This window comes from Athene cunicularia (assembly GCF_003259725.1).
Source record: "Athene cunicularia isolate RWA chromosome 3 unlocalized genomic scaffold, athCun1 chr3_part1, whole genome shotgun sequence".
In the NCBI taxonomy this organism is placed as follows: Eukaryota; Metazoa; Chordata; class Aves; order Strigiformes; family Strigidae; genus Athene; species Athene cunicularia.
In genome coordinates, this window is record NW_020799097.1 from 51,520,350 (window position 1) to 51,546,267 (window position 25,918).

Consider the following 25,918-nt stretch of genomic DNA (forward strand, 5'->3'; position numbering starts at 1 on the left):
ACTTAAAAAAAGTCCCATTCGTTGGCTTGGCGGGGCGCTCGCCGCCTGCCCGCCGCGAGTGGGACATTCCATTAGGGGGCAGGGGGGTGCGCGGGGCTGTGCCTCGCGTGTGGGCTCTCCTGAGGGAGGCGGGGCTGTGGGAGCGGCGTTTGGGCGTTGAGCCTGGGCGCCGCGGCTGCGTCTGTGAGATTGAAGGTTTGGTGTAGGGATAAGCGTGCACGGAGGGAGCAGTGAGGTGGCCGTTGCCTGTTTGGCAGTACGGGAACGGTGGGCGGGGTGAGGTACCCAGAAACTCGGTGTAGTCTTGTGGGTGAGCCTGTTAGGGGCCACGGGGTCTCTGCCAAAGCTCAAGTACAGGAGGCATGGCAAAGGCCCAAAATCAAGGCTTGCTATGGGAGAACTGAACTATTCCCGTACAATGCAGTTCGTTACCTTTTATGGCTAAAGATGTGTGAAGAGATATTTTATTTTCTCCAAATACATTATTCAGAGTGATGGCGTGAATTGTGCCAAATGATTTTGTCACCAAAAACCGGGATAAAAACTTATCGACACCAATGTGATGCAGATAAGCAGACACTCCTTTAGTGACGGCCGGACGTGTAGGGGAGTGCTCTCACCAACAACACGTGCCAGGCACCAGAATCATATAGAACTTACTCATACATATTCATTAAGTCTTCATACATAAGCATACAACTTCCAAGAAATCATTAACATATTATCCTCGGATTCTGCGCAGTAAAGGTTAGAAATGTCTGGAAATGGGTCTGGCGTGTGAGTAGGTAGTCCATGAGTCGGTGGTCGCGATCTCCCCCTGCCAGAATTACATTCTGCTTAAGGACACGGTTTTCTTGGCAGGTACCTGCAAGCTGTTACGGTTACTGCCCTCAGTTCCCATTAATCCTGGACCTTGACAACTACTTGCATTCTTCTAGTCCTATGTATGTATTATAAATCAGTTTACAAACCACCTTGTGTTTTGTTACCTAGGCTCTAACCGTTCCTACTAAACAATTATGACCAATCCCTTCGGCCTTGGTACAGGGCTGTAAAGGGGATTTTAGAGTAGCAGTCGGTTGCTAGACTCAAAGTACAATAAATGTAAAATAAATGATTTTTTACTAAAATATCTCTTAATTCTATACTTATATTAAAATCAAGCACAATTTAATGTCAGTTGATAATAAAATCAGTAACAATATGAAAATACAAATTAAAAATTAAATTTAAAAAATGCTCATGTGGAAGCCCCATAGTAACATACCTGCCCATCCCACATGCAAATCACATTTTTCTTTATGCTCAGTTTCATGTTTCTTGTGCAAAATAGTTGTCCACAGTGCAATTAGGAGGTGCTTTTGCCTATGTGTTGATCTTTGGGACTAAAAGTGAGGCAGCTTTGGGACTAAAAATAAGAGATGAGAAATGTAGAGATGCTATTGTCTCAGCATGGTAGGAGTGGTCCACAGCATAACTATGCTGCAAAACGCTGTCAAGAATGTGTGATACGAAAAGCAGTTGCTTGCAGAAAGCTCTCTTGTGACACAGATGGCATTTCTGCTTCCTGTGGGAGAACAAAAGTACTTTCATGCAACCCAGTTCATTAGGTTTTATGGCTAAAAACTATACAGCAAAATATGCTTTCCCCAAATATATTAATTCTAGTGCTGGTGTGCAAACAAAATTTTCTAAATGAAATTCTTAACAGAAATCTGAAATTTAGTGTATCTTAATCCTTTATTTGCTCTGGAGAAACCATGCTGCGGACTCTGGATGTGACCTAGGATGCTGTAGAGATAAGTTCTAAGTCCCCAGGAAAATAAAGTTATACCAAATGACTCTTAAAAAAAAAAACCTCCTAGAAAGATTAAGTATGTATTGTAGCAACTACAATATTGTACAATATAATATAATAATATTTTATATATAAGAAATACATATCAAGACTAATTTTTAAAAACTTAATCGAAAGAGAAGAATCCATCTACTGGAAATTTATATTGTTCTTGAGAAAAAGTAATGAGTGTCCCAAGCTTACTCAAGCTTCATGTTTGAAGTTGCAAAGGACAAATGGCTTCGGTTAACACTGAAGGTGGAAGATGTAGCACGAGTAGAGTAATACTGCCTCAAACACTTCTTTTATAAACTAATCACCAGTGTAAAACTACATGAATATTAATCAGGAAAGCAGGTAGTAATTTCTTATTTCTCTCTGGACAGACTAGATGTAACATAGCTTAATTTTGTTCCCTGTGGTTGCCTGAACTGGTCTGAGCCTGTAGGCTGTGGTCTGTTGTAGCTACTAGATGTCAAACTGCTACTGTACTTCGTTACCTACTGTTGTGCCCTTAAAATCTTCCCTTCACATGTTTTTCTGGCCTTACTTAGGCTAAAAGCAGTACAGCATTGCTTGTAAGCATTCTAAAGCTTAAAGTCTACAGAAATCTCTTAATATTACCACATCTGGCTTGCTTTCTTGTGTAATTCACCACACTTTCTACTTGTTCTTTCAGTTAGCTGTAGTTCTCGTGTTCTGTGTCCCATCAAGATTCAGCTTAATAGAATTTGCTCCACTGAAGATGAGATTGCAGTAAGAAACTCTTCTCTGGCTTCCGATATGCTATTAAGAGGTCTGTGATGGCAAATGTAAAGTGATTATTCTCACTGAGCTTGGAAACACTGTGAATCAGAGATGCAACTGAGATTCATATTCATGTGGGAATGTTTTTTAGCTTACAAAGGAGGTCCGAGGGCAGGAAGTGGATGCGTAATAACCAGTTTGGCTTGATGCGTGTGCTTAGAGGTTTAATGAAGCAGGCAGCCCAGCTATGTGAGAGAAATAATCACACACTGACTTTCTGTTCCGTTGCAGATGAAGCTCTACTTCCATCAACCACAGGATAAATGCACTAATCTAGTCAGGTCCCCTCAGAGACTTTTTGTCTGTGTTAATCATTTAATCAGCAATCTTACGCTAATGTGTGTTTCTTACCCTTATTTTCTCAGTAACTTCTTGTTGTTGAGGCTATACAGTAACAGCGTTCACAGCTTTAGAACATGAATTGAATAACTGAATTGTAGGAATAACATACTATGTTACTGAGAGGAAATGAGTTGGCATGGACTGCTGTGTATCTGTGAATAACCCTTCAATCCCAATGATAACAAGAGCCAAATGTACATCACAAGTTAAACATATATTCTGTGCTTCCAGCATCTTTTAAATGACAGTCATTTGACTATTTAGGCCACATGCTGCTGTGGGGAGAACACACTGGAATTTGAACTAATTTTATGTAATTGATTTGTATCAGGGTTTTGTTCATGTATGATGGTTTGTTGTTTTTTTGGTGTTTTACGTAGAATGGTTGGGTTTTGGGGAATTACTGTCAGACCTGTAATCCTTAATTTTTCGTTTTCCTCTTCAGGCTGTTGTCCATACTCTTGATCTTTGAGAAGGAAAGGTTGATAAGAACCTTCAACCATGGGAGATCTCTACCGTTCTTCAGAAATAAGAGATAGAGGGGCTGGAGATCCTAATTAAACATTCTATTTTGAAGCAGTTTGTTTAGTATTTCAATTTGAAATTAGATTCTTTGTTATCTAGCTGTGCAAATGTCAAATGTCAGAATATTCCATGATATAATAACAGTGTAGTTGTAGCCCTGATTTAGATAATGGCTATAACAACACTTATTAAAATCTTGAAGGAGGCAGAGAAAAGTTATAATCTCCTTAGGATCAGTGTTCATTTTTTGGGCAGGTTTTCTGCAGAATTGAGATAGTTATATTCATACTGAAAATGCAAATGGACAATCTGACAATGTACCTCAGAACCTGGAGGTTTTTCCCAAGTCTTTGTAGATGAAGGGTCTTTTTTAAGATAGCTACAGAAGACAAATTGAATTTTGGGAAGATTTCTGCTTAGGCAGTTGCCTTCTCTTAAACACCAGGAGCTTTGAAATGAATGCGGAGGTGCGTGTAATGTAATGTATCACATACAGACTTTCTTTGGAGCATACGGAATGGTAATTTCAAGGTCTGTGTGGATGTTGGGGGCAGGGAAATTTGCATTATTCTCTGCTCTCTCCTGAGTCTGCAAGTATCCTCTGGTTTATAGTAATTTTCTTTGAAACCCTGCTCTGCAGAGGGAAAATCTGCATCTCTGAGGCCTGGAAAGGAAAACTGAGGAAGATACCCCCCACAAATGCTGCTGTGTTTAATTAGCTGGTGATATAGTAAAGAGAAGTAAATTGAATGGTAGCAGTTTATGAATTTTAATTGTGTTTTTTATTCACATACTATTTTACTATATTTTTAGCTTTCTATAGATAAAGTATGCAAAGGACTGATTAATCAAAAAAGTAATTCTTAAATGTAAATCCACCGAACAAAACCAAAGAAAACCAAATCTCATTGCAGAAAATATGGCTAAGAAAAATATTGTTTATTCACACAGCTTGGATGTGGATATGAGAAAATATGCTTTAGGTTCAAGTGGGTGTAAAACGGAAAAGCATTCAGAGTATGTGTATACCACTTAACATACAATGCTCCACTGAATACCAGCATTCACTAAACTGTGATGCTCTTAGGGGGCACAAGCATATGCTGTTACTGGCTATTCCTGCTTAGCAGCTGCAGACAACCTTGAAAGAAATTTCAGTAATCCTTGTAATGAAACTATCGAAGCAGGGAATCTGCCATGCTATTCTCTCCAGCAGAGAGGTCTGGGGCCTGAGGTCTCTCCAGCAGAGACCTGGGCCTGAGGAAGCTTAGCTCAGGTTGTGGTGTCATGAGATTGATAGAGCCAGTCTAACAACTCGATGCCACTGGAGGGAGAGACATCCTTTTTTTATGCCTGCTCCCAGCTGCACAGCCCTGACACCATGCATGGCCTCTGGTACCCACTGGGAACACAGCTCACTGACCTGAGGACAGTTCCCCTCAACCCCAATAATAAAAAAATTCCCAAACCAAACGCTCTAATTTTTTTCTTTTCACAGTCTGGGTAGTAGCTGGGAGCAGAAAAGAGCTTAGCAGGCATGCAGACTGCTTTTGGTACCCAAGAAAAAGGTGGTGCTTGAAGGCAACTGTATTTAGGGACCCATGGTGTGCTTGATTCGGAGAGACTGCAGAGGTGTGCTCTTACTGGTTGCATCTGAATTATGAACAGTGGGCTATGAAGTGATGAAAAGAGGGGTCTATATACCACTGTACCACTCCCCAAGATAGGGGGCCTCCCTAGGCTGTTGGGAAGGGAAACAGTCCTGGAACCGTATTGCCTGAGCATTGCAGGGAACAGAGTGGGAGACATGTCCAGGAGAAGGCAATTACAACAGGCGTGGGGCTGAAAGCATGAGCAGAGCTGTCAGGCTGGTGGAAGGAGAGGCAGTGGCTGCTGGAGCCACACTATCTTCTCTTGTCCACTTACCACCCAACACTGGACTCGAGACAAGTGGAGAGGCAGTGACATGGTCCCAGCTGCGGGAGAGTTCCTGTGCTGGTGTGTCCAGAGCTTGCAGTTCTTTATCCAGAGTAAACCAAGACCAATCTGTCAAAACCCTTTTCCTACTGAGAGAGTAGTAGGGAAGCTACTGATTAGTTCTTACACATGTATCTTACTCTGGTGGTTCCTCCAGCTGTCCACAGATTTATGAATTTTGGATTACAGTTGTCACGTGTATTTTCCAGGTGAGCTCCTATTAATTTTTAGTCTGTAGGGTGTTATTTTCACCTTTCGTATTTTCCTGCTTTTCAGCTGTTGATGTTTTGAGTTGGTTCCAATGATAATTTGCTCAGCAATTGTAAAACTTTCTGTCAACAATAGTTTATTCTTTAAAGGAAACAAGCCTAAGTGGCTTTGGTGCCTTGTAGGTTGTCAGTGAAGAGTCTGTGTTTTGCAAGTGACTTGTGTCTGTTTGATGTTCAGGCCTACTGTGAGCTAAAGCCTAGTATTAGCTTCCATCTACCTTCCATGGTTTTAACAGCTCAGGTTTGCAGCCCTTTTTCTTCTGTTTACAAGTTCCTATTTCACTCCCAGTTCCTCTGCAGCAGCATATCTCCTGGGATATATTTCACAGGAACATGTTCCTAGTTTGAGGATTACTGCTGTAAACTGAAGCCCTGCAGCAGTCTCACAAGGAAGCGGTGATTTTATGTGATAAGGGATTTGCCTGAAACTGTGACTGTGACTCTGTTTTCTACACTTTGTGTTTACTTGTGTTATACTGGTGCAGATGAGATCACAATGAGATTGTGGATTTAGTGCTGTGGTTTTATGTAAGTGTATTTAAAAATTAGATAAAAAACTTGAAATTTTGAATTTTATCTCTATTCTCCCTTCCTACATAAGGCAAGTATTGCTCTAAAATTACCTAGTTTAGGTAAATGATCAGTTACATAAAGTGTCTGTCTTAAAATATATACATCCTATTTTCACATCCATGAAGTCTAGAAGTAGAAATAAAAAATTCAGTTTTTCATTGTTTGTAAGCTTACATAATTGGTATGCTCTCTGCCCCCCATTTTACCTGATGAATATAGAAATGAGTTGAATGGAAAATTTTAAAAAAAATATCTTTGAACACAGTTATTTGCGATGCAAGTCTGTTATCTAGCATTATTCTTTAATGTGCATTAGCAGGTCTTTTCCTGTGAAACAAAGGGTGACCTAAGGTATGGAATGAAATGATGTAGAGGATCTATCTTGGAAGTAGCATATTTAATATAATTTTCATTTCTTTTATAATCCCACATTTTCATGTAACAGACTGGCCACATACACTATAAGAAATGGTAAAGCTCACTCTTGTGGTATAGTAAGAGAAGTGCAGAAGTAACAGCCCTTTATTCTTCAGTGATTTTTTGTTTGCATGTTAAACATTAGAAGTGACCCTTAAACATACTGCTTTCTGTAGATAGATCCTTGGTATTTTCATTCTTCTCTCGATGAACATGGTTTCTTTTGTGCTATTTTTTTCCTGTGGTCCGTGGAACTTTATGGGATTGATGCAGTGCACTATCAGGCTGCTGGACAGGTATTGATGCTTACAGCACCACTAACCAAAGCTGCTTTGCTAAAACTCACTGGTTTTTCATCAATCATGAAGTTACGAATGCAGCCAATGAAAGAGTTGCGTGTCGTCAGGCTGGATGTTAGCAGAGACTCTGGAAGAAGGAGATTTATAAGAAAAACCAAAACAAAACAAAATTAGAGCTCATGATGACTAAAATAATGTTTGGTGGCAGAATCTTTTCAATTTGCTACTAACTGCAGCTCTCCTGAATCTTCCGTGGGTCTTTTAGAATGTTCGGCCTACTGCCAGTGTCTTAGAGGTCATTAGAGTAAGTAGTTATCTACTTTTATGTAAAGCTCTTGATACTACATAGTCAATAGAGGCCCAATCTTGCGTTTTTTGACAAATGCATTTTCTTTTAAGTAACAGAGTAGATGAATCCCAGGGTGTATGTTTGTAATTTCTTTTAATATTGCATGTATTGTCATGTGTGTCTGATTTGTAAGTCTACATTTAGTTTACTATATTTACATGGTATTACTTAGTATTATATCTTGTTTGTGGTCATGATGTTCTTTGTAAGATTTTTCCCTGCCAGGCTGATAGTATTATTATAGAGCCAATGTATTGCATTGTTTTAGTATTCTGTAATAAATGTAGAAATAGAAGGCTCTATTACAGAATACTAAAACAATGCAATATTATGAAGCAGAACAGCATTTGCAATTACCACTTTATATTACCTCTCTGGGAAGAGTTCTGTCCTAATAAAATTCCAGTTTGGATTTAAAGAGTGAACAGGCATCTGCACATAGAATTTATTATTCTCTTTAGGCTCATTTTTTCTCCTGGTAGTGTGGGATGGATGAGAACATCACACACACAAGTCACTAATCCAAGATAAGCAATATATTAAATTTTGTAGTTAGAGCTGCTCATGATTGACATGCAAGGCACATAGAAATAATGCTGCCTATTTTCAATGAGAAATGTACAGGAGGTGACTTAAAAATTGAAGCACGTAGTGTTGATTACAGTTTGTATATGAACCCCAACAGAGTAGCTCTGTCTGTTGAATAAGGGAAGTAAATGTAGTAATCTTGGCCCACGCTACACAGATGGTCTGTGAGTCACAAATTCACATTAGCAGACATCTGTGCAATAGAAATCACTAGTCAGAAAAAGAATCTTCATGTTTTGTCTTGTGTTCAAAGACACCATTGCTTGAAGAACAAGAAAGAAGCCTACCAGGAACAAAACGTTGAGACTCCAGTTACACTGACACTGAGTTTCCAATCCCATAAATAAATAAATAATAACTTCTTAAAAACCAGTAAGCCCATACTGGAAACTAAAATGGAAAAAAAGTTTTTTTTTCTAGCTGTCTGACTACTGAGTCCATACCTGACCCTCCAGCAACCGTGAATGTTTTAATTTCAATGAAGCAGTAGGTTTTTTCTTTTAGAACTTGAGGCAGAATATTTCTGATCAGCTCTTGAGCCTTTCGATTTTACCAGGCTGTTAACATGCGATATGTTTTGTTCTTTTTTGAAATGAAAATGAAGTCTCTCTACTTTGTCTGGAAACTGTGTTGAAATTTGAGAACAATGTACCACAAACATGTACCAAAAACATACCTGGTACACCTCCAATAAAAACTGGCTCCCTGTGGTCAGTTGCCTTTGGATTTAGTGGCCCTACCACATGGTTGACTTCAGAGTCTACATCCAGCTGCACCACATTAGCATCTCTAATAACTGAAAAGAGAAGAAACAGGGATCAAGAAAATTGTAAGAAGTAGCACGTGAGTTTTCTATGACAGACAGGAGTTATCTGTTTGATCTGAATAGTTTGATTTATGTTGGCAGCAACAGAATGGGGGCAGATTCTGGCACAGAGCAGGGCCAGTGGAAGATGCAGTTGTGGGAGCAAGGGTGCTTTTGATTGGGAGTCTTGATGGCTGGCAGCCATGTCTAGGCTGCAGGGTATGAGCATACAGTGGTGTGTGGCTTGGAAAAACTTTGCCAAATCTTTCCCAGTAGGGTACATACTAGAATGCAGTGAGGTTTCCTCCTTGCTTGTGTGACTGAGTTTCCTTCAGGAGAAAACCAGAATGCATGGAGAAAGAGTGCACACTCAGACCTCTTCTGGATGTGACACTGGGAGATGTCCCAGGTCAGCATCTAGACAGGAGAGTAAAGAAGTTCAAAGTAACTGAGGTTTAGAAGTAGTTTGACTTTAAAACCCAGGAAAGAAGAATGGCTGGTACAGAGGGAAAATCCTGACTGTAGACATCTCTCTGTGTGAGTCAGGGGCTCGCCAGATCTGTCCTGTTACTTGACCTTTAAGTCAAGTTACTTGACCTATATACTTGTTCCTACTACATTCTACCAACTTATTTAACCACTAACTGGGAAAAGAGTATCATCTGGTACACGACTTAGGAAAGGTTGCCATCATTTCAGCTAGTGAACAAAGAGCTTCCACCTTTGCTTGTTCTTCACAGGAGCTTGTGCTTGTCCTTCCAGGAAGCTCTACAGTCCTGATATCTAAGGGATGAATGACTGTGCCTTTCACACAAACTTGTGTCTTGACTGGTGAAAAGGAAAAACTGAAAATATGACCCCATTCCCAGTGTACTAGCCCATGGAGATGGGTATCTGGGGAGGGAGAACTGGGCTCTGTCACCTTACTTAGGGGATGCTCATGTTTTACTGACCTGCAATTCGGTGCCACCTGCCATCGCAGAGACTCTGTTTCAGTGTTACTGAAGTTGAAAAATCCCTGATTCCATTATTCAGTTTCACAGTAACCTGGGGGAAAATAATGTAGTCATCACTGTAAATGCCCTCATGTTCTTTTTTCCTTCTGTTGTAATAATGCTGTATTCCCCACTCATATCTAGCATGTAAGTGAAAGATAAACATGGTTTCACGAAATTCTTTAAAATAAAGAACCTTCCTAATTCACTGATTTTTGTTTTGTTTTGTTTTGTTTTATTTTGTTTTTTATTCCGTAGTTTTGCAACATTTCTGATTTGAACTCAAGGAAGAGTTCAAAAAAAGATTAAAAAATAACAGCTAATTTCACTGAAATTTTTTAGTACTCCTACTCTGTAATTTCCTGTGTGGTAAATTAGTGTTTAGAGTCATCAGATGATATTTTGGCATCTTGCTAGCCACTCCGTAAGGAAAACAGTAATGAAAACCACAAGTATAAACAAACAGACAAGATGTGAGAAAGGAATAGATAGGCAACTTAAGAATGACTTTTAAGTTACTTCTTCAAGCTTACCAGCAAACTTCGGGCAGAGCTAGAAAGTGAACATAATTCTGAATTTTGCACCTCTGCAAAATTATGTGCCTTAATATCTTTCTGCATGGAAATGTTATAGCAGTGGCAGAGCAGTGTCATGTTCCTATTGCGGGGCACAAGATTCCCAGTGGTGATTGCTGAACTCCAAACTCTGAGTCCAGCCACTCAGGCTCTTCAGATGTTTCAGTTGTCCCTGATAATGCTGACACTTTGTTGGTTGAAAATGTTGCAAAGAAACAATTTATATTTAATTTTAGAGGATCTCTTTTTCAATATAGTTGTAACTGAGAAATTTTAAAACTTTTTTCCACATGGGCACCAGCAAACAAAGATGAAATGATCCTCATGTTCTGTTTTATTCACCCTTGGACAAAATATGTAGGAACAATTAAATCAAATACAGACTCATGAGAGAAAGTAGCTCCTTAATAAATCACCCAGACAAGTTGTAGATAGAGGTGCATACATTTAAATAATGAATTAAAGGTGATGGTTGTTACTTGTCTAGCAAACATGTTTTCACAAAATGGGTCTTCAGTAATGCATTCAAAGAGATCAGCTAGTTAATGGTAAAAGCCACAGATGTTTGCTAAGAAGGTAACTGGTGTACCTGTTGCAGTGACAAGCAGAGAAGAGCTGCTTTTCCAGGGTGAATTTTGTTTATGAATTGCATATATGTTATACAGGAAGTGAGATCTGAAGCAGTAAGTGAGGCATTATCTTTTGTTAGACCAACTGATACAGCTGGAAAACCAGGCAAGTTTCTGGACATACAAACCTTCCATCAGATCTTTACATAAGAAGTACTAGGCTGGACCAGTATCTTAACCTAATCAGCTGTCAAAAGTTAGGTGCCTAACTGAAGCACCTGTTCTCTCTATAGTCAATATAGAAAAATAGATTCTCAGGTCATTTAGTTGCCTATATTAGACACCTGCTTTAGAATAGGATGGATCACCATGTAAACTATCCACTCAGTCATTCTACTGTAGGTTCCTGTTCTTTAAGAGAGGTCACAGCATGATTCCTCAGGTGTCGCATTTCTAACTGAAGTACAGCCAGCCTCACGTAAATACCCTACCACTTTGGTTGACGGTTAGATACTAGGTAGTGCATTGCAATGGTTAAAGAATATCCCCACTCACTGCTTAGTCTCTTGACTATGCCCAGAGTTTCTTTTCTGCCAAAAGGGGGAAAAAAAAAATAAATTCCCCTGCTCTAAATCTTTGCTTGTTTTGTCCACTTAGCAACTTATTACTGTATGTGTGCAATGCATATATAGCCTGAAGGGATCCAGATCCAGATTTTAGCAATGAACATGATAAAAAAATTGCAACAGCAACAACTAAGTGGTAAATTCATTTCAAACCTGCCTCTTTCAATTGACAGCCTTACAAAAATCCAGAGGCTTTAGAAACCAGATCAACAGACAATCAGAACTTTCCCTTTCCTTCACTCTCTCCATCACATACATGTTAAAGGAAGAAGAGACTGAACGCAACCCAGACTTCTAACAACCAAGAGATAAAAATTAATCAATAGTCACCTTACTGGTAACTGTTATACATATATTTTAATACGTGGATGAAGAGCAGCACTGAACAGTCAGTGCTCTTGCTTCTTTTCAACTGCTCATTAAATATTTATAGTTGGTATCAGTAAACTGATCTGGTTTTGTCTTAGGTGTTATTTTTTATATTTTAAAATAAATTCACTTAATCTAATAAGTTAATATATTTAGGAGAGAAATAAGAATCAATTAATAGCAAATTTGTAAGACAAAAGCTGCATATAGCAGAGCCCAAGCATGCAGGAGAGGAATGGGTCAAAGCAGTAGAGAAAAGGTGACCTTCATTATACCTGTCCATTTCTCATGTGCATATTCAAGTACTCTCCATTCACGCTGTGACCATGCAGTAGAATTCCTGAGCTGCTTCGGGGACGTATTTCAAAAACAACTTCAAATTTCAGGCCTAAACTGAAGGATTCATCTGTGAGGTAAAAAAGAGTAACATTCTTTTTGTACCGAGTTAGTGATGAAATTGCACATTTATTCAAAGTCAAAATAGAAATTCAAAGCCCAGGGTGGAACTTATTTGTCCTGTCGGTAAAACTGTTGAAACATGTGCCAGTACACATACTGAAAGAGATGGCATGGTGTGCCATCAATGACCCATTTCAACTTTTGTTTTGATTATGCTTGCCTGGAGTACTAATAAAAGTTTCTTTAATTTTTTTTTTGTTATTTAAAAAATGTATTTTGTTTAAAAATATTTCTTGGCAATGAAATGGACAGCAGAAAGTAAATGATCTATTTTTTGGCAGTTTGTTATTGTGCAATTTGCTAGACATTCAGCAGTCTTTGTACAGTGAGTGGGAGTTCTCTTGAGCTTTGATGATTCAGTAGAAGAAACTTCCTTTTTCAGTCTGGTGGCAGGCCAGAGAGCAAATTAGAAACACTGTCTAATTCTTCTTGGTGTTGCCAGTGAATGAGGTTGTGCATGTTCCTTTCTGGTTCAGATCAGAGCCTGTGTGACCAGAAAACCTCATAAAACACTTCCTGGAACACAGCAGGCCTAATGACAGAAAAGATGTGTTCTGTAATGCTGTGCATTATGAAGACGTGCAGAAAGCCTTTCCTGAGGATTTTTGAACTACATGTTGTTTTACTAATTCAAAAACTAAGGGATGACCATTAGCTGGTGTACTTGGTTTTAGACATATAGAAGTCAATATGGCTATGATAATTTTTACCATGTTATAATCTGTTCCCTTGTGAAATTATTCTAATTATTTGAAATACACACATACAGATGTATTTATGTAACAATTTAAGTTTCATGGTGACATTGTGACCTGTCAACATCAGCTGCTTACCACAATAATGATCTGTATCTAATAACCCTTACAGTTCACAGACTCAGAAATTACCACACCCTTTAGTGAAATATGCCATTCTGAAGCACAGTGAATACTACAGTCATATTATGGGATACATTTGTTTAGTAGTGTATTACCAAGGACGACATATCCTCCTTCAGATGAAAAGTATGTTCCTGCTTCTGATGGGCCTTCAAAGCAAGGTGTTACACTAAATGTCTGTGAAGCTGAAGTAACTGATCTTCCATTGAGCTGTAAATTGCTGAGACAGCCACTAAAACTGTAGACAGAGTTAATCTGAGGGGGGAAAAAAAAGCATGATTAGTAGATAGACTGCTTGTGGAATGAAATAAACTCTTCTGTCTTTATTTGTACTTGTTTATGGGTTGTAAGGCTGTGATTGTCTGGTGCATCAGTTTTGAATTAAAAAGCAGTTTCCAGAGAAGAGAAGCAGGACAGATGCTTTTTGTAGCCTCTCATGTCTCTCTGATGACTTCAAGGTAACTCCAGCTTGTGTTGTTTCTCAAATAATCCTTACTGAACCCTGAGAAGCAAAGTGCGAGAGCAAGGCAGTGTTATACATACCTCATACCCTCAAGGCAAGTCAGGAGTCTGCTTTTTCTGAGTAGTGTATCTATCGTTAGGCACAGAACGCTAAAGATTACCTCGAAGGAGACTTGGTTATGTTCATTTTTGCTTTAACATTCCTTTCAATATACTTCAGTACAAAGATGTAGAGCAGAATTGTGACTTCTAGGTACTGTCTTAAGAGATAGTAAGACAACACTAAAGTCTCTGAGAAATTAATCTATATCTCAGACCTTAGGGTGAAACTGATCTCACCTAACTTTACCTGTCTCATCTAAGCTTGGATGTCACTAGGATTTCTCTGTTCCTCAGGGACCACTGGCTTTCTATGGAAGTCTAGTCCAGCTACCACCAGCCTAGCCCTGCAGGAGATTTGCTGGCCACTTGAACTGAGTTGTGTGCTGCTCTGCATGCTGAGGATTCAGCTCATAATATGCTTTTGCCTGAACTCATCCCTACAGCTTTTGCATTAGCTGTAAATAGAGGTATGGGGTGATGTAATGGGTGTCTGCTTTACCTGGATATTTTTTACAGCTTTTCCGGGAGCCACACCCCCAATATAGAGTGGTTCGGTGACTTGCCAGTTATTGGCATCACCGCTGAAAGGTTCTTCCAGTACTCGGAGACCATCAATTATCAAGCGACCAATATTTTTGCCTCTAATAAATATCACCTAGAAGGAGAGGAAAAAAAAATGGGAGATTATTTTAAGCTGTTGAGGGAACACTCCTGTGCAGTGGAAGAAGATAAGTTTGAGAAGAAAAGCTTGTGAGTGATACTCTATAAGCATGTTTTATTAACTGTCAATATTCTAAGCTGGCCCACCCTCTCTTTTCACATTCATATAAACGCTAGATAGTAAAACTGATATATTTTGGTGTACAAGGCAGAAGTAATCAATGTGTCACAAGGTCTACTGAGATCTGCCCATCTTATCTTTGCATATGATACATTGCTACAGTGCTATTGCTGTTAGCATTTTCATGGTCTTTGCCATTTTTATGGTCTGGATTCATCCAGCCTGCTTTAAACACTTAAGTGCCCAAGTTAGGAGTTTAGTAACTGTAGACTTCCTCTGTAGTCAGTCAGAAGAGAGGTACCTAGAGAGGGAAATTCACCTTGACCCTTAAAAATATCTTTTTATTTTTGTAGAGAGGGAGCCGAAGACAGCTGTGCTCCTTGCTTAGGCACTTCAAAGAAATTTGCTGAACAGAATTATCCTAGTCCTTTCTTTCCTAGCTAATTTAACTCTTAGTTGCCTCCCTGTTCTGCTTATTTCTGTCACTTCTGTTCAGCTGTTAGTGTTGGGAACTGCTGGATTTTTATAACCGACTCACTTTCCTGTACCTAGTTAATGACTTGATAAAATGCTGCATTGGAAGAAATTTCTCAACTCAACAAGGTGTGGTTACGAACACATGAATGAAAACTTCCTGAGCTGTCCTATCATCAGTGTCATAGCTGCAGCCTGGATAGCATGTGCCATCATAATGATTGATTTCTTTTACTTACATTGTGCCAAAGGCCATCATTGTATTTCTCTTGGCTCTTAATCCTTATCTTCTGATGACCAACATTAAACACAAAAATGAGACGGCCATGAGCAACGAAAAGGGCCATGAAGTTGGTCTCTTTTTGATCCGAGACGTAGAAAATCATTCCATGAGATGAGTGAGTTTTCAGACTGATAGAGAAATGAGCTCTGGCACATAAAAACACAAAATTAGAGCAGATATAGTTGACTTAAATCAAGCTGCAGTCAGAGGACGACAGATTTTCCTCTCATCCAAGGGAATATGTATCTCCTTTATGGAAGTGGTGTTCCTGCAAAAGATTTTCTACTGTTTTTTTGGAGTAGAAGTAAAACTTGGAGAAGAAGCTGCCTTGCAAGAAACTTGTTTTCAAAAATTAAAATCTCTGGGGTGAATAAAATCAATACAGGCCACCAGTAATGGTCACTATATACATGTTGGTTCTATTCCTGGTGAGCAGCAATGTTGCAGGGCTTTTTAATTGTGATGGCATAGAGGCCTGACAGTTCACAAATCTTTAATGTTATTTCAGACTCACTACTAGGTTTCACCTTCCTAATAGTTCCTTGTGAAGTCCAAGACAACATTGCAAGTTGTATCAGCTTGGTTTGACACTGTTAGTGAAGATTTCTTGAGTGATTGGTATTATTACTTTGGGTCTAAAAATTGGCAAAGCCACACTGGTGTAGGACAGTGCCAGAACTGATTACTCCTGCTTCTCCTGTCAGATGACTAGCCTAGCTTCCATTTTTTGTATTGCCTGAAGGATCTATACGTTCCCCACTGCATGTGTGTGTACATTCCACACACACATAGGCTTTTGCCAATAACGGTTGTTTTAAACATCACAAGTGATTGGTTTTTTAAAATGCACATTACAATGATGAAGCTGTAATAACCGTTGTGAAACAAAATATGTCTTGGAGGGATGAAGAGACATATTAGAGTTTGGGTTTTCCTTCTTCATATGGCACCATCAGAACTGCCCTAAGTAAAACACTATTGAATTAAACCAAATCTAATGCTTTTTTTACTTAAGTCAGGAAGTAGCAATCTTCTGAGTGAGTGGTCTGGTATGCTTCCAGGTAGTGCTGTGTTGTTGAATTTATAGTCTTTTGTGGAAAGTATTAAACAAAAATCCTCTGATGGTCATAACATACCATACGGCATAGTCTGTGCGAGCCTGAGAATTAAATGTCCACAATACCTGAACTCATTATTAATTACTTGAATTTCCATTATGGCTTGAATTGGACATGTTTTTCATAGCTTTATGTCCTACTGCACTGTGTAGATTCCTAACCATTAAACAGCTAACAAGGTTCACTCAACACATAACTGCTTTATTTCTTGGTGAACTTTCATATTCTTTTCCAGCCCTGCTCTAATGCCATTGCTTCTTGTGTAAAAAGACCAAAGGTGCCTTGCTTGTATAGAACTAACATCCTCAAAGTCTTCATACAAGTAGGCAAGGAAACACATTTTATTGATATACAATGCAGGTGAAGAGTCCTCAAGAGGGGTGTAACTGGAAACACATTCTATTTATTGCTCTTACTCAACTGAAACACTTTTTAATATGTCCCAAGAACATGCTCTATACAAATATTGGCCTAAAGTTATAAAAAGGAAAAAGCCAGAGTAACAGCAGAAATGTGTCCTTTCTTAAAAATTTGAAATACATCTTTCTCCTCCCCAGTATATTTAATTTTTATTTCTAAGGTCCCTTTACCTTTGACTGAAATCCTTTGGTATGTGATCAAATTCTTGACGGCTGTTTGCTGTTCCTCCAAACTGATATGCATGTTTGGTTGCCTTGGGATTCATGGGCAAGTGGCACTGAGGGTCTCTTTGCATATTCACTTCTTGATACAGTTTTTTGAGACTGGTTGAAGGCTGTGAAATCTTGTCTTTATCTCTTCCCACCTTCATAGAAAGAGAACCATTAACAAGAAACTTTAAGATTGGACAGAATAAAATAACAGTATCATTTATATCTAAGCTAGTAATATATTTCCTTACAAAAATACCAGGAATGGTTCCAAGTCAAATTTTCCTTGAACAAATCTACTATAGATGCTGATTCAGGGCAGAAGAAAGGATAAACAGAATACTTGTGTAGCAAACATAATTACAATTTATTTTTTTTGCAGTTTTCCCAGTTGAATCTTTTCCTCTCTGTTTTTGATGATATCAGCTATACTATAGGCATAAGAGGACATACTTGGACCAAAAGTTCGCATGTTGAAAGAATTTTTTTTTTCACATTTATATTAATGTGTGCTAATTGTACTCAGTAGAGAGAGCCACACAGAAGTAGCTGAGAACAGAAGCAAACGTATTGCCTTTAGGTTATCGAAGAAATCAAGAAGGCTTGTTTCTGCAGTACTTTTTTGAAGATGTCATAAAGGTTGTTTTACAGTTCTAGCAAGAGAATGATGCAAGTGTAGGCCAGATAGATCAAGTGAGGGCAGTCATTTGCAGTGATGGAATATGTAAAGGAACAGGATCCTTTCCTTCATACATCTGAAATAGTCTTCATGTGATACATTTTGGATCCATGACTTGGAGAATTCCCAGTCATGGCACAGTATGTATCACCTTTGGAAAACTCTAGCATGGTACTGGGGCAGTTGGTAGCAGACCTTTTTATTACGGTTTCCTTTGGCTTTTGATGAGTTTTTTCCTTTCTTGTGGAGAAGAGCAACTGGAGGAGATTCAACAGGGCATCCATACAAAGAAGTCTGAACTTTCTCAGAGTATTGCTGGAAATCTTCCACTTCAACCTCTCGATCCAACCTGTGTTTCAAAGAGGGGATGACAAGAACAGCTTTTTTCCAAGTGTTGGAATTGTCTCAATAAAAATCACAGAATTTAACATTTATAGTTTAAATGATGTTTGGATGGGCTTTTTTTAATTCTTGGATCATGATAAAAGTACAGATTTATCAGTCAATGTTTGGATAATGCAGGCAGCCTGTATTACCTCTGCTTGTATCCATGCTTGCATAAACAGAGAGTATCAACCTGCAGCATCAAATTCACTTTAAAATCATCTATATAAGAACATTTCATAAAGTGATTAAGATCAAATTCAGATCATTTTCACATGACCAAATTCCTAACTTCCCCAGCTTCTGTGAGATGCCTTAATATCATTTTGCTTCAAAGGCAGAGCTGAAACCTACATAATATAAATGTAAATTGCAGTTATGCAAATTATACATCGCACCCGCAGCATTAGCAGGTACAGTACTGAAAGCTGATTTACAGGATGTTATTCCCATTTTAACAGTATCTTAACCTAGCAGGTCTGTGCCAACAGATTCCATGGCAAATAAGGTGAGAAACTTATTCACACATAACTTCACAAAATGAGACATGGATTTTTATTGTGACAATAAATCAGTTCTCTTGAGCTACTACTCTAGCTGTCAGGCAGCAATTGCCTGGTAATGTGTTTGGGAGGATGCTACTCACCTAGGATGCTACTCACCTAGTGAAGTAAGCATTGCTTATGCAGCCAGTGAAGTTGGCTTGCTGTGTTCTGAAGGGAGAGCCGCCAAAATAAAACTTCTTGACACTGTCCGGGCTTTTCCCTGCTCTGTCCTTTGATGGATTCTTCTTGCTTTGTTTCTTGTCATCAACTGTCAGCTCGTATCTGTAAAGGCAAAGCATCTGTTTTGTAGGCTGCTTTCGGAAAAATCAATGCCAGTGGTTAGACAACATATTACACCCAAAATCTCTGCTCAGTGAAAATGAAATGATAAAAAAATTAAAATCATGAAATGGCAGTGTTCAAAGTGAGAAGACTTTCTCACTTCCAGCTGTGCAACAAGTAGCAGTGCAATAACCCACTGGCAAAGTTGAGTCCAGAGGCCCATGGATTTACTAATATTCTGGGATTAATTGTGAAGTCCAAAAAAATACAGTCCACTCAGTGAAGATAGATAGACTAAGGGATTACTAATAAATGGATGGAGTCACCATTTGGGTAAAATAAGATCTAAGCACATGCTAATCCTTCTTTATGCCCCTACCCCCTTTTCCTTTGTTTTTATCACAGTACATTGATGTTTGAGTTTATACAACGTTTTTTACCTAATCTCATTTTGTAACACATTAGTTGCTGCAGAAGTCAGGAATGATTCTATTGCTTTAATAAGAAACTGAGTATAACTGAAGCGTCAGACATGAATTTTATTTGACAAGTTCAGAATTCAGCACACTCAGGGAAACATGACAGTCCTTAAGGCAATTCCAAGGCACCTTTTTACACCTTCAAGGTTTTCAAACTATGTTTCTTGGATGTCAGAAGTCATAGGTACAAACCTCCATTTTGATTAGAAAACTGAGAATGACCTGGTTGTATCTGCATAGGCAAGATTCTTGAAGAAAGATGCTTTGTTTATTTGACTTTCTAAGAAAATGTTAAACACAGAAAACAACAGTAAAATATTACCAATAATTAACAATTTTTAAGAAGCACATAGAGAGACTTATTCTTTACTACTGTATTTAGTCCTACATTTGTGTCTGTCAGTGCTAAAAATATTTTGAATATGTTCCACTGTATATATCCCAAATGAATACTTTTTGTGAAGATGCCTCAATTAATTCAGGGTCAATGTGGGATTGCTTTAACAAATCAGAACAATCAATCCTGCTGAAAAATTAATCTCATGCTAGCCTTAAATTATATTAAACTATTTTCATACCTGAGGACAAAAAAGCTTTTAGAAAAACTATTACTTTAGTTTTACTAAAAATTCCCAGCATGTAGTGCTCAGGCCAAGCTGGCCAGTTTTCAATCATATCATTTTTTGTCTTTGTGTTTTTTTAACTGAATTGATCAGTTTCAAAGATCACTTAAAAAAAACCCACTTAAACATCACTTTGTAACAGAATATGATAATGTGCTTTTCAAGAAATATATATATATATATATATTCTAAAGGTAGGGAATAAAAGATACAGCTTTACCTTTCTGGGGTGACAGAAGTAATGATGAAATGGTTTTTTCCATCGTTGTAATTTCGATCTGGTGATTGAATTTTGGTTCCACTTGCATTTAAGACCACAGCACCTCTGTCCATAGAGATGGATAATACATCTGACTGAAATATAGAAGAAAATAAGCATAAGCAAGTGTAAAACAGAAAAATTAACAGTTCTGTGCATTTTCATGTTGTATTTATTTTCCTTCCCGCTGTTTTCCCCCTTTGTGCTTTATTTGCAGAAAGGTATACTGAGAAGCACAACAGGACACGATCTCATTAGAATTTATATTCTTGCTGGTTTTTAAGCCTGAATTTTGGGGAATTCTGCTGCTGATTATCTTTTGTATCTGTTGCATCAGCTCCTTCCATCTAGCAGGGGATGTATGATGTTTACATTTCATTTGTGTTTCTGGTACCCCTGGTACTGTATAGAGCAGCTGTTACGGCAAGATTCCTGCTGTCATAAGACCAATAAATTTTTTTCTTTTCCTAATTCCCTCTGATCAGACTCGTTCAATCATTCAGAATTATCTCAGAGATAAGATCTGCTATCTGGGTCAGGCATAGGGGATCATCGTGCCACATAGCAGGACTATTGTTTCTTCCGTTAGAGCAGCACTGCCACCGCTCTGGTAGGAATCCTCTGTCTCATTTTGTCAGGTGCTAAATAGCTGAACCTCTATTTGTTCAACAGGGCACTTGTCACCTCATAGGATTAAAGCTTTTGAGTTAAAACCAGAAGTGGTGTCTGTAAGGTCTCATTTATGAAACCGATGTGGATAACTGACATGGTTACTGATTTCAATTTAAGGTACTACTCCAGGCCATAAAATGTAAAAGTTCAGGAGTGGTTATCGGTGTCACACAGCCTTCCCTGCTGCACCACTGCTGATCTTCTGCAAGGATGGCAGAACAGACATTTGGGGGTGGTTGCAAATGTTCTGTCAGCTGAGCTCATGCTTGCTGCAGATGTCAGTCTGAGCCTGCAGGATCTTGGAATTGCTCCGGCTAACACAACGTTTTGGGTGTGCAAGTCCATATTTCTGCCTGTGTCACACCTCTGAGGGAGCGTTTAAGAGCAGCCTGGCTTCCCATAGCTGCAAGGAACCACTCTCAAGTGCAGCTTTTCCCAGTCACACATGGAGGTCCGGGTACTGTCTGGGAATATAGGCAGCTTTCTGACTCATTTCTGTCAAGTCAGCAATGCTCAAAATACCATCCCACTAATACAAACAAACATGTTAGGGGATTGTCTCTGGATAGAAAATATCGAGCCCTTAATATTATTTGTACTTTGGTAGCACCTACAGGTCCAAATAGGGATTGCAGTGCTGCTAAGCACAGCAAGATCCACTGTGCATTTCTGCCCTAAGGACATAATTGAGCACAAATGGATGCGTGTTAATTCTAGGCATATAATCAAATTCTCAACATCTAAATAATGTCTAAGCATTGCTGGTTTTCATCTGTAGATCAAATGCGAACTGTGAAAATGAGGTCATCAATTAATGTTTCTATATTGCAGACTGCTTTATTATGAAACCATGAAGTGAGAAATTGTATTATTCCCCTAATATTCTTCTGGGAAACAATATGAGCATAAAATAAAACAAACTGTAAAGAAATATATACTCACTCCTTCAGAATAGTAAAACAACAGCCCATTGGGCTGCAGTGTCCGGAAATTAAAGCCTCCTTCAAATTCACCAAAGAGAGACACTTTTTGGCTTGATGCAATGAAGCTTTCACCATTGAAATATGCTTTACGGGAAATCTGCGTATTAAATAAAACACAATTATAAATATACCTCAAAACCCATTCAGATCATAAAAAGAATTAGGCTTTTTTTTTTTTTTTTTTAAGGTGCAGCCAGTTCAGTTCTGTAAAACTTCAATTTTTTTTTTTGCATGCCTTAACCTAATTAATGTAGGCTTTCCCTCTCATGCTGTGAAAATCTTAAGAATGTGTAGCCATTTTAGACAGTGTAAGCCAAATTGTTCTGTTTCCTGGGATTCTTGGCCTCGTTCTAAGTCTGCTGATGTTAGTGATCATGAAGACAAGAAGCAGAGGAGGCTCAAGACCATGTCTGAGCTGTGTGACACTGAGTGCTGGGGTGGGGCAGGAGGCTGTTGGACATGGTGGCCTATAACCCTCTGAGTCTCAGGAGTAAAACTGGATCCAAGGTAGGACAAATTGCATCTAGATTCCTTATTGACAGAGGGTGAGATTGTGTGATGAGTTCTACAAATCGTGGTCTCCTTCATCTTCACAGGTTCACAGCATGGCTTTGGATAGACATGGCTGTAGCATAAAGACCACAAACACTGTTTAGATTTACCAGCCTTGCACTGTAATGGACAAAGGATAAATCATGGAAAGGATCAGAAGCAAAATGGCAGTTTTCTCAGTGTTAATGTTGGGGCAGTTGGTTTGTGAATCACAGGGGAAGAACTGGCCTGACTTAAGGGAAGAACTCATTTGAAGGGTGAATACCTTGCTTTTTCATTTCATACATCTGTATTAGGATGCATGTGAGGACAACTCTCCTTGTTTCTTTAAGAAAAAACAAATTGTGTTGGAATATTTCCCTTCAGAATACAGCACACAATTTATTTCAGATCCAGCTTTCACATTGCAATCTCACATGTGACAAAAATATCAAGTGAAACACCTTGTGCTGTAATTCAGGGTGAAAACTGGGTAGTATGTTAGCAGACTTAACACACACACACACACACTTCCCACCCCTGCCAGTCAATGAGTACATTGTCATTTCCTTGGTTGAAGACTTTCCTTCCATTGTTTGGAGTAAAACTCAAGTTCACAGCTATATCCACTGACAAAATTTCGTTATCTCACAAAGGATATTATGCTTACCAGTGAATCCTCCGGGCACCCATAGCTGATTCCCAGGGTTCCTGGTTCTTCTAACAAGTTGAAATCCTTCTTTTGGAACTGGAAACCCTTCATGCAGCCTTTAAAGCCAATACTTCCTGCCAGATGTGAGCTAATGCTGTTGGAAAACAATGCCAAACAAGCTGCAATTAGATAGCCCTTGCCTTTCTGAACTTTTGTTGCCAAGGTACTTTATAAAACTTGGAAGAGCCTCCATCATTTGCCTCACTAGTGCCTAATTCCTGCACCTTTATGTAAACCCACTAATTAACCACATTATATGTTTTAAAAAGTCAAGATGCACCACTTGTAATAAATATTATGGGGAGAAATATATGAGAATTCAGTGAGGAGATCCATATAGAGTAACTTTAAAAAGATAAAAATAGCTGCTGAAATGAAAAAACTTGTTCTAAAATGTGTTTCTATCCACTTACAATAAAAATCAATGGATTGCTATCTCCATCTTTTATCACTTTAGAAAAGTTCTGGTTTAGTTTTCCTGTCTTGCTTTCACTAGCCAGCTCCCTTCTTGCCTTTGGAAGGAAATGGATCTCTATTTCTTAACAAACAATACTAACAGAGGTCAGGGCAGTAAGAGAAAATTCTGCTCGTTGATGAGAGGGTTTACATAATTGTAAATGTAGGTAAAAGTAGGTGGGCTTCTGGGATCCTTTTTATGTCAGATTTGAGGTAGATAGACCTGTAGTGTATCCCAACTGCTCCTAGTCACTGCTCTGATTTTCAACTCTACCCCTCACCAGGATATCACAGCATTACAGCACAGGGTGAATATAATTGAATTTATCCTCACAATACTCAAGGTGCACAAAGAAGAAGTAATTTGCCAAATCATGGAGACTCTGTGACAGGACAAGGAAATGACATGGGATCTACTGGGTACCAGTCCAGAAGATAACTAGGGAACAAATACACTAAAGGAGTGTACAAGAAATCCGGAGTTTTGACCTGGCTACCTGTAAACGGTCTTTGTTCTTTCAATAGGATGTACCCTAGCAGTGGGATTTTTCTCACCTCACATGAGATACTGGCAGTGTCGACATCTGCTTCTGTGCTAGTTGTCTATGAGTTATTTCATTGTAAGGTAGACATTGGAAACACAACGGATGAATGGACTCTGCAAATGCTTATTTTTTCACACTGGCAAAAATGGACCCGTGGCTGAAGTAGCACAGATGTTCATGTACGTGTCTGAATAAAATGAGAGGAGGAGCACTGTAGGGGCTTAATCTGCTCCTCAATTAAATCATCAGGAAGGCAAAATCAACAGGAAGGCTTCTGCCATCCTCACTGGGATTTGGATCAAAGTGTGGGATATCAGTCAACCAGTTTAATATCTATTCTGATTGACCATGTGACTGGCTGGATGCCACAAATACACCTTTCTGTTAAATGCCATCAATTTGACAACATTTTCTAGGAGCAACAGGAACTATAGAAGATAAACTTCAACCTAAATAAAGGCTTCTGAGTTTGTTTCTTAACAAATACATAGCCAGCGCTCCTACCTCCCCTTAGCTTTGTGCTTTATGCCGTGCCTGAGGTGGGAGAAGCATATGGAGGTATTTCCAAATTCATTTATTTGGGGAAAAAGGCAACTGACAGAGGAAAGTGCTGTTGAAGTGAATGAAAATACACTGCTTTGACTTCTCATCTAAGACGATAGTTTCCCCCCCTGCTGCTGCCCCCCAATGTCAGTTAAATGTAAGTCTGTCTAGAAAAAGGAAGCATAAATGTCAATAGTAGATAGCAGTAGTAATAGAGAGATAGTAGTAGATCACCAGCAGATGATATAATTCTACTACCAACTTATGTTCCTGATGAAAATGGAATGATGTCACCACATTTGGACTGTACTTTTTGCTGTCTACTCTTGTCATGAGAACTAAAGCTGAGTACAATATCAAAGGCGTAGCTCTGCTTAAATAATTTTTGTATACATTTTTCAGTATTATAATGGATCATATTTTTACAATACCTATGGATATTTTTTCACATAACTTACTGATATGCTATTTTTTCTGCTTAGAAAGCATTTTCCAGGTGTTTTGCAGAATAGCCGTAATTCACTCAGAAAACTGCAGACATAATTAATGTGATTCATCTTGTAGCCTCAGTTGTGAACAAGTCTTATCTGCCATTGAGCTGCTCAATTGTCTAGATTTCTAAGTTCTTCTGGGCTTTTTCAGTGTTCTCTAGGCTTGATTAACAAAAGTAATTGTCACCATCCTTTTGTCCTTTCTAGATCGTTAACGTATTAAATACCAGGCCTAAGAGAGATCCTTTGGGCATATGCTGTAGACTTTTTATACTGTGAAAATTTATGAGTTACTGCTATGTCCTATTTTCTCTTTCCCAGCTGCTGTCTAAACCACTGCAGCCTTTCCCCTCTCCACCCCACTAGTTTTCTTAATAGCCCCTTATGACAGACCTTTGTAAAGAACTATTTGAAAGGCCAGGTAAATTATACACTCTGTTTCTCCGTTGCCCACCATTTTGTTTGCATGTTTACATAATTACATGGTATTGGAAGGCATAATTTTCCTTTACATGAAGTTGGTCCCTATCTTAAAATCTTAATCTGTAAGTATTTTATACCTCAGACATTATTTATCAATTCAGCAGGGTCTCCTGACAACAAAATAAGGTTTCAGAAGATTTACT

At 38.7% G+C, this 25,918-nt stretch overlaps 2 protein-coding genes and 1 long non-coding RNA gene across 3 annotated transcripts in view; 1 reads left to right on the plus strand and 2 right to left on the minus strand.

Moving 5' to 3' along the window:
* Positions 1–72, minus strand: part of TUBE1 (tubulin epsilon 1) — a 13,263-nt gene extending 13,191 nt beyond the window's left edge. The window contains exon 1 of the mRNA XM_026844196.1: positions 3–72. Coding sequence (XP_026699997.1) covers positions 3–72 — 70 coding nt within the window. The remainder of the gene's footprint in view (positions 1–2) is intronic.
* A 79-nt stretch (positions 73–151) lies between these two features.
* Positions 152–4,702, plus strand: LOC113478129. The gene is made up of 3 exons (XR_003398003.1): positions 152–183; positions 2,552–2,633; positions 3,432–4,702. It is a non-coding gene; the product is annotated as an uncharacterized LOC113478129 (long non-coding RNA).
* Positions 4,703–4,954: 252 nt separating this feature from the next.
* The window catches only part of LAMA4 (laminin subunit alpha 4), a 105,582-nt gene continuing 84,618 nt past the window's right edge, over positions 4,955–25,918 (minus strand). Inside the window, exons 26-38 of the mRNA XM_026844996.1 lie at positions 23,216–23,351; positions 21,974–22,111; positions 20,321–20,454; positions 18,834–18,998; positions 17,983–18,136; positions 17,070–17,263; positions 15,318–15,507; positions 14,323–14,478; positions 13,355–13,514; positions 12,198–12,328; positions 9,742–9,835; positions 8,660–8,779; positions 4,955–7,173 (exon numbers count right to left, since the gene is read on the minus strand). Coding sequence (XP_026700797.1) covers positions 7,028–7,173; positions 8,660–8,779; positions 9,742–9,835; positions 12,198–12,328; positions 13,355–13,514; positions 14,323–14,478; positions 15,318–15,507; positions 17,070–17,263; positions 17,983–18,136; positions 18,834–18,998; positions 20,321–20,454; positions 21,974–22,111; positions 23,216–23,351 — 1,918 coding nt within the window. The 3' untranslated portion in view covers positions 4,955–7,027. The remainder of the gene's footprint in view (positions 7,174–8,659; positions 8,780–9,741; positions 9,836–12,197; positions 12,329–13,354; positions 13,515–14,322; positions 14,479–15,317; positions 15,508–17,069; positions 17,264–17,982; positions 18,137–18,833; positions 18,999–20,320; positions 20,455–21,973; positions 22,112–23,215; positions 23,352–25,918) is intronic.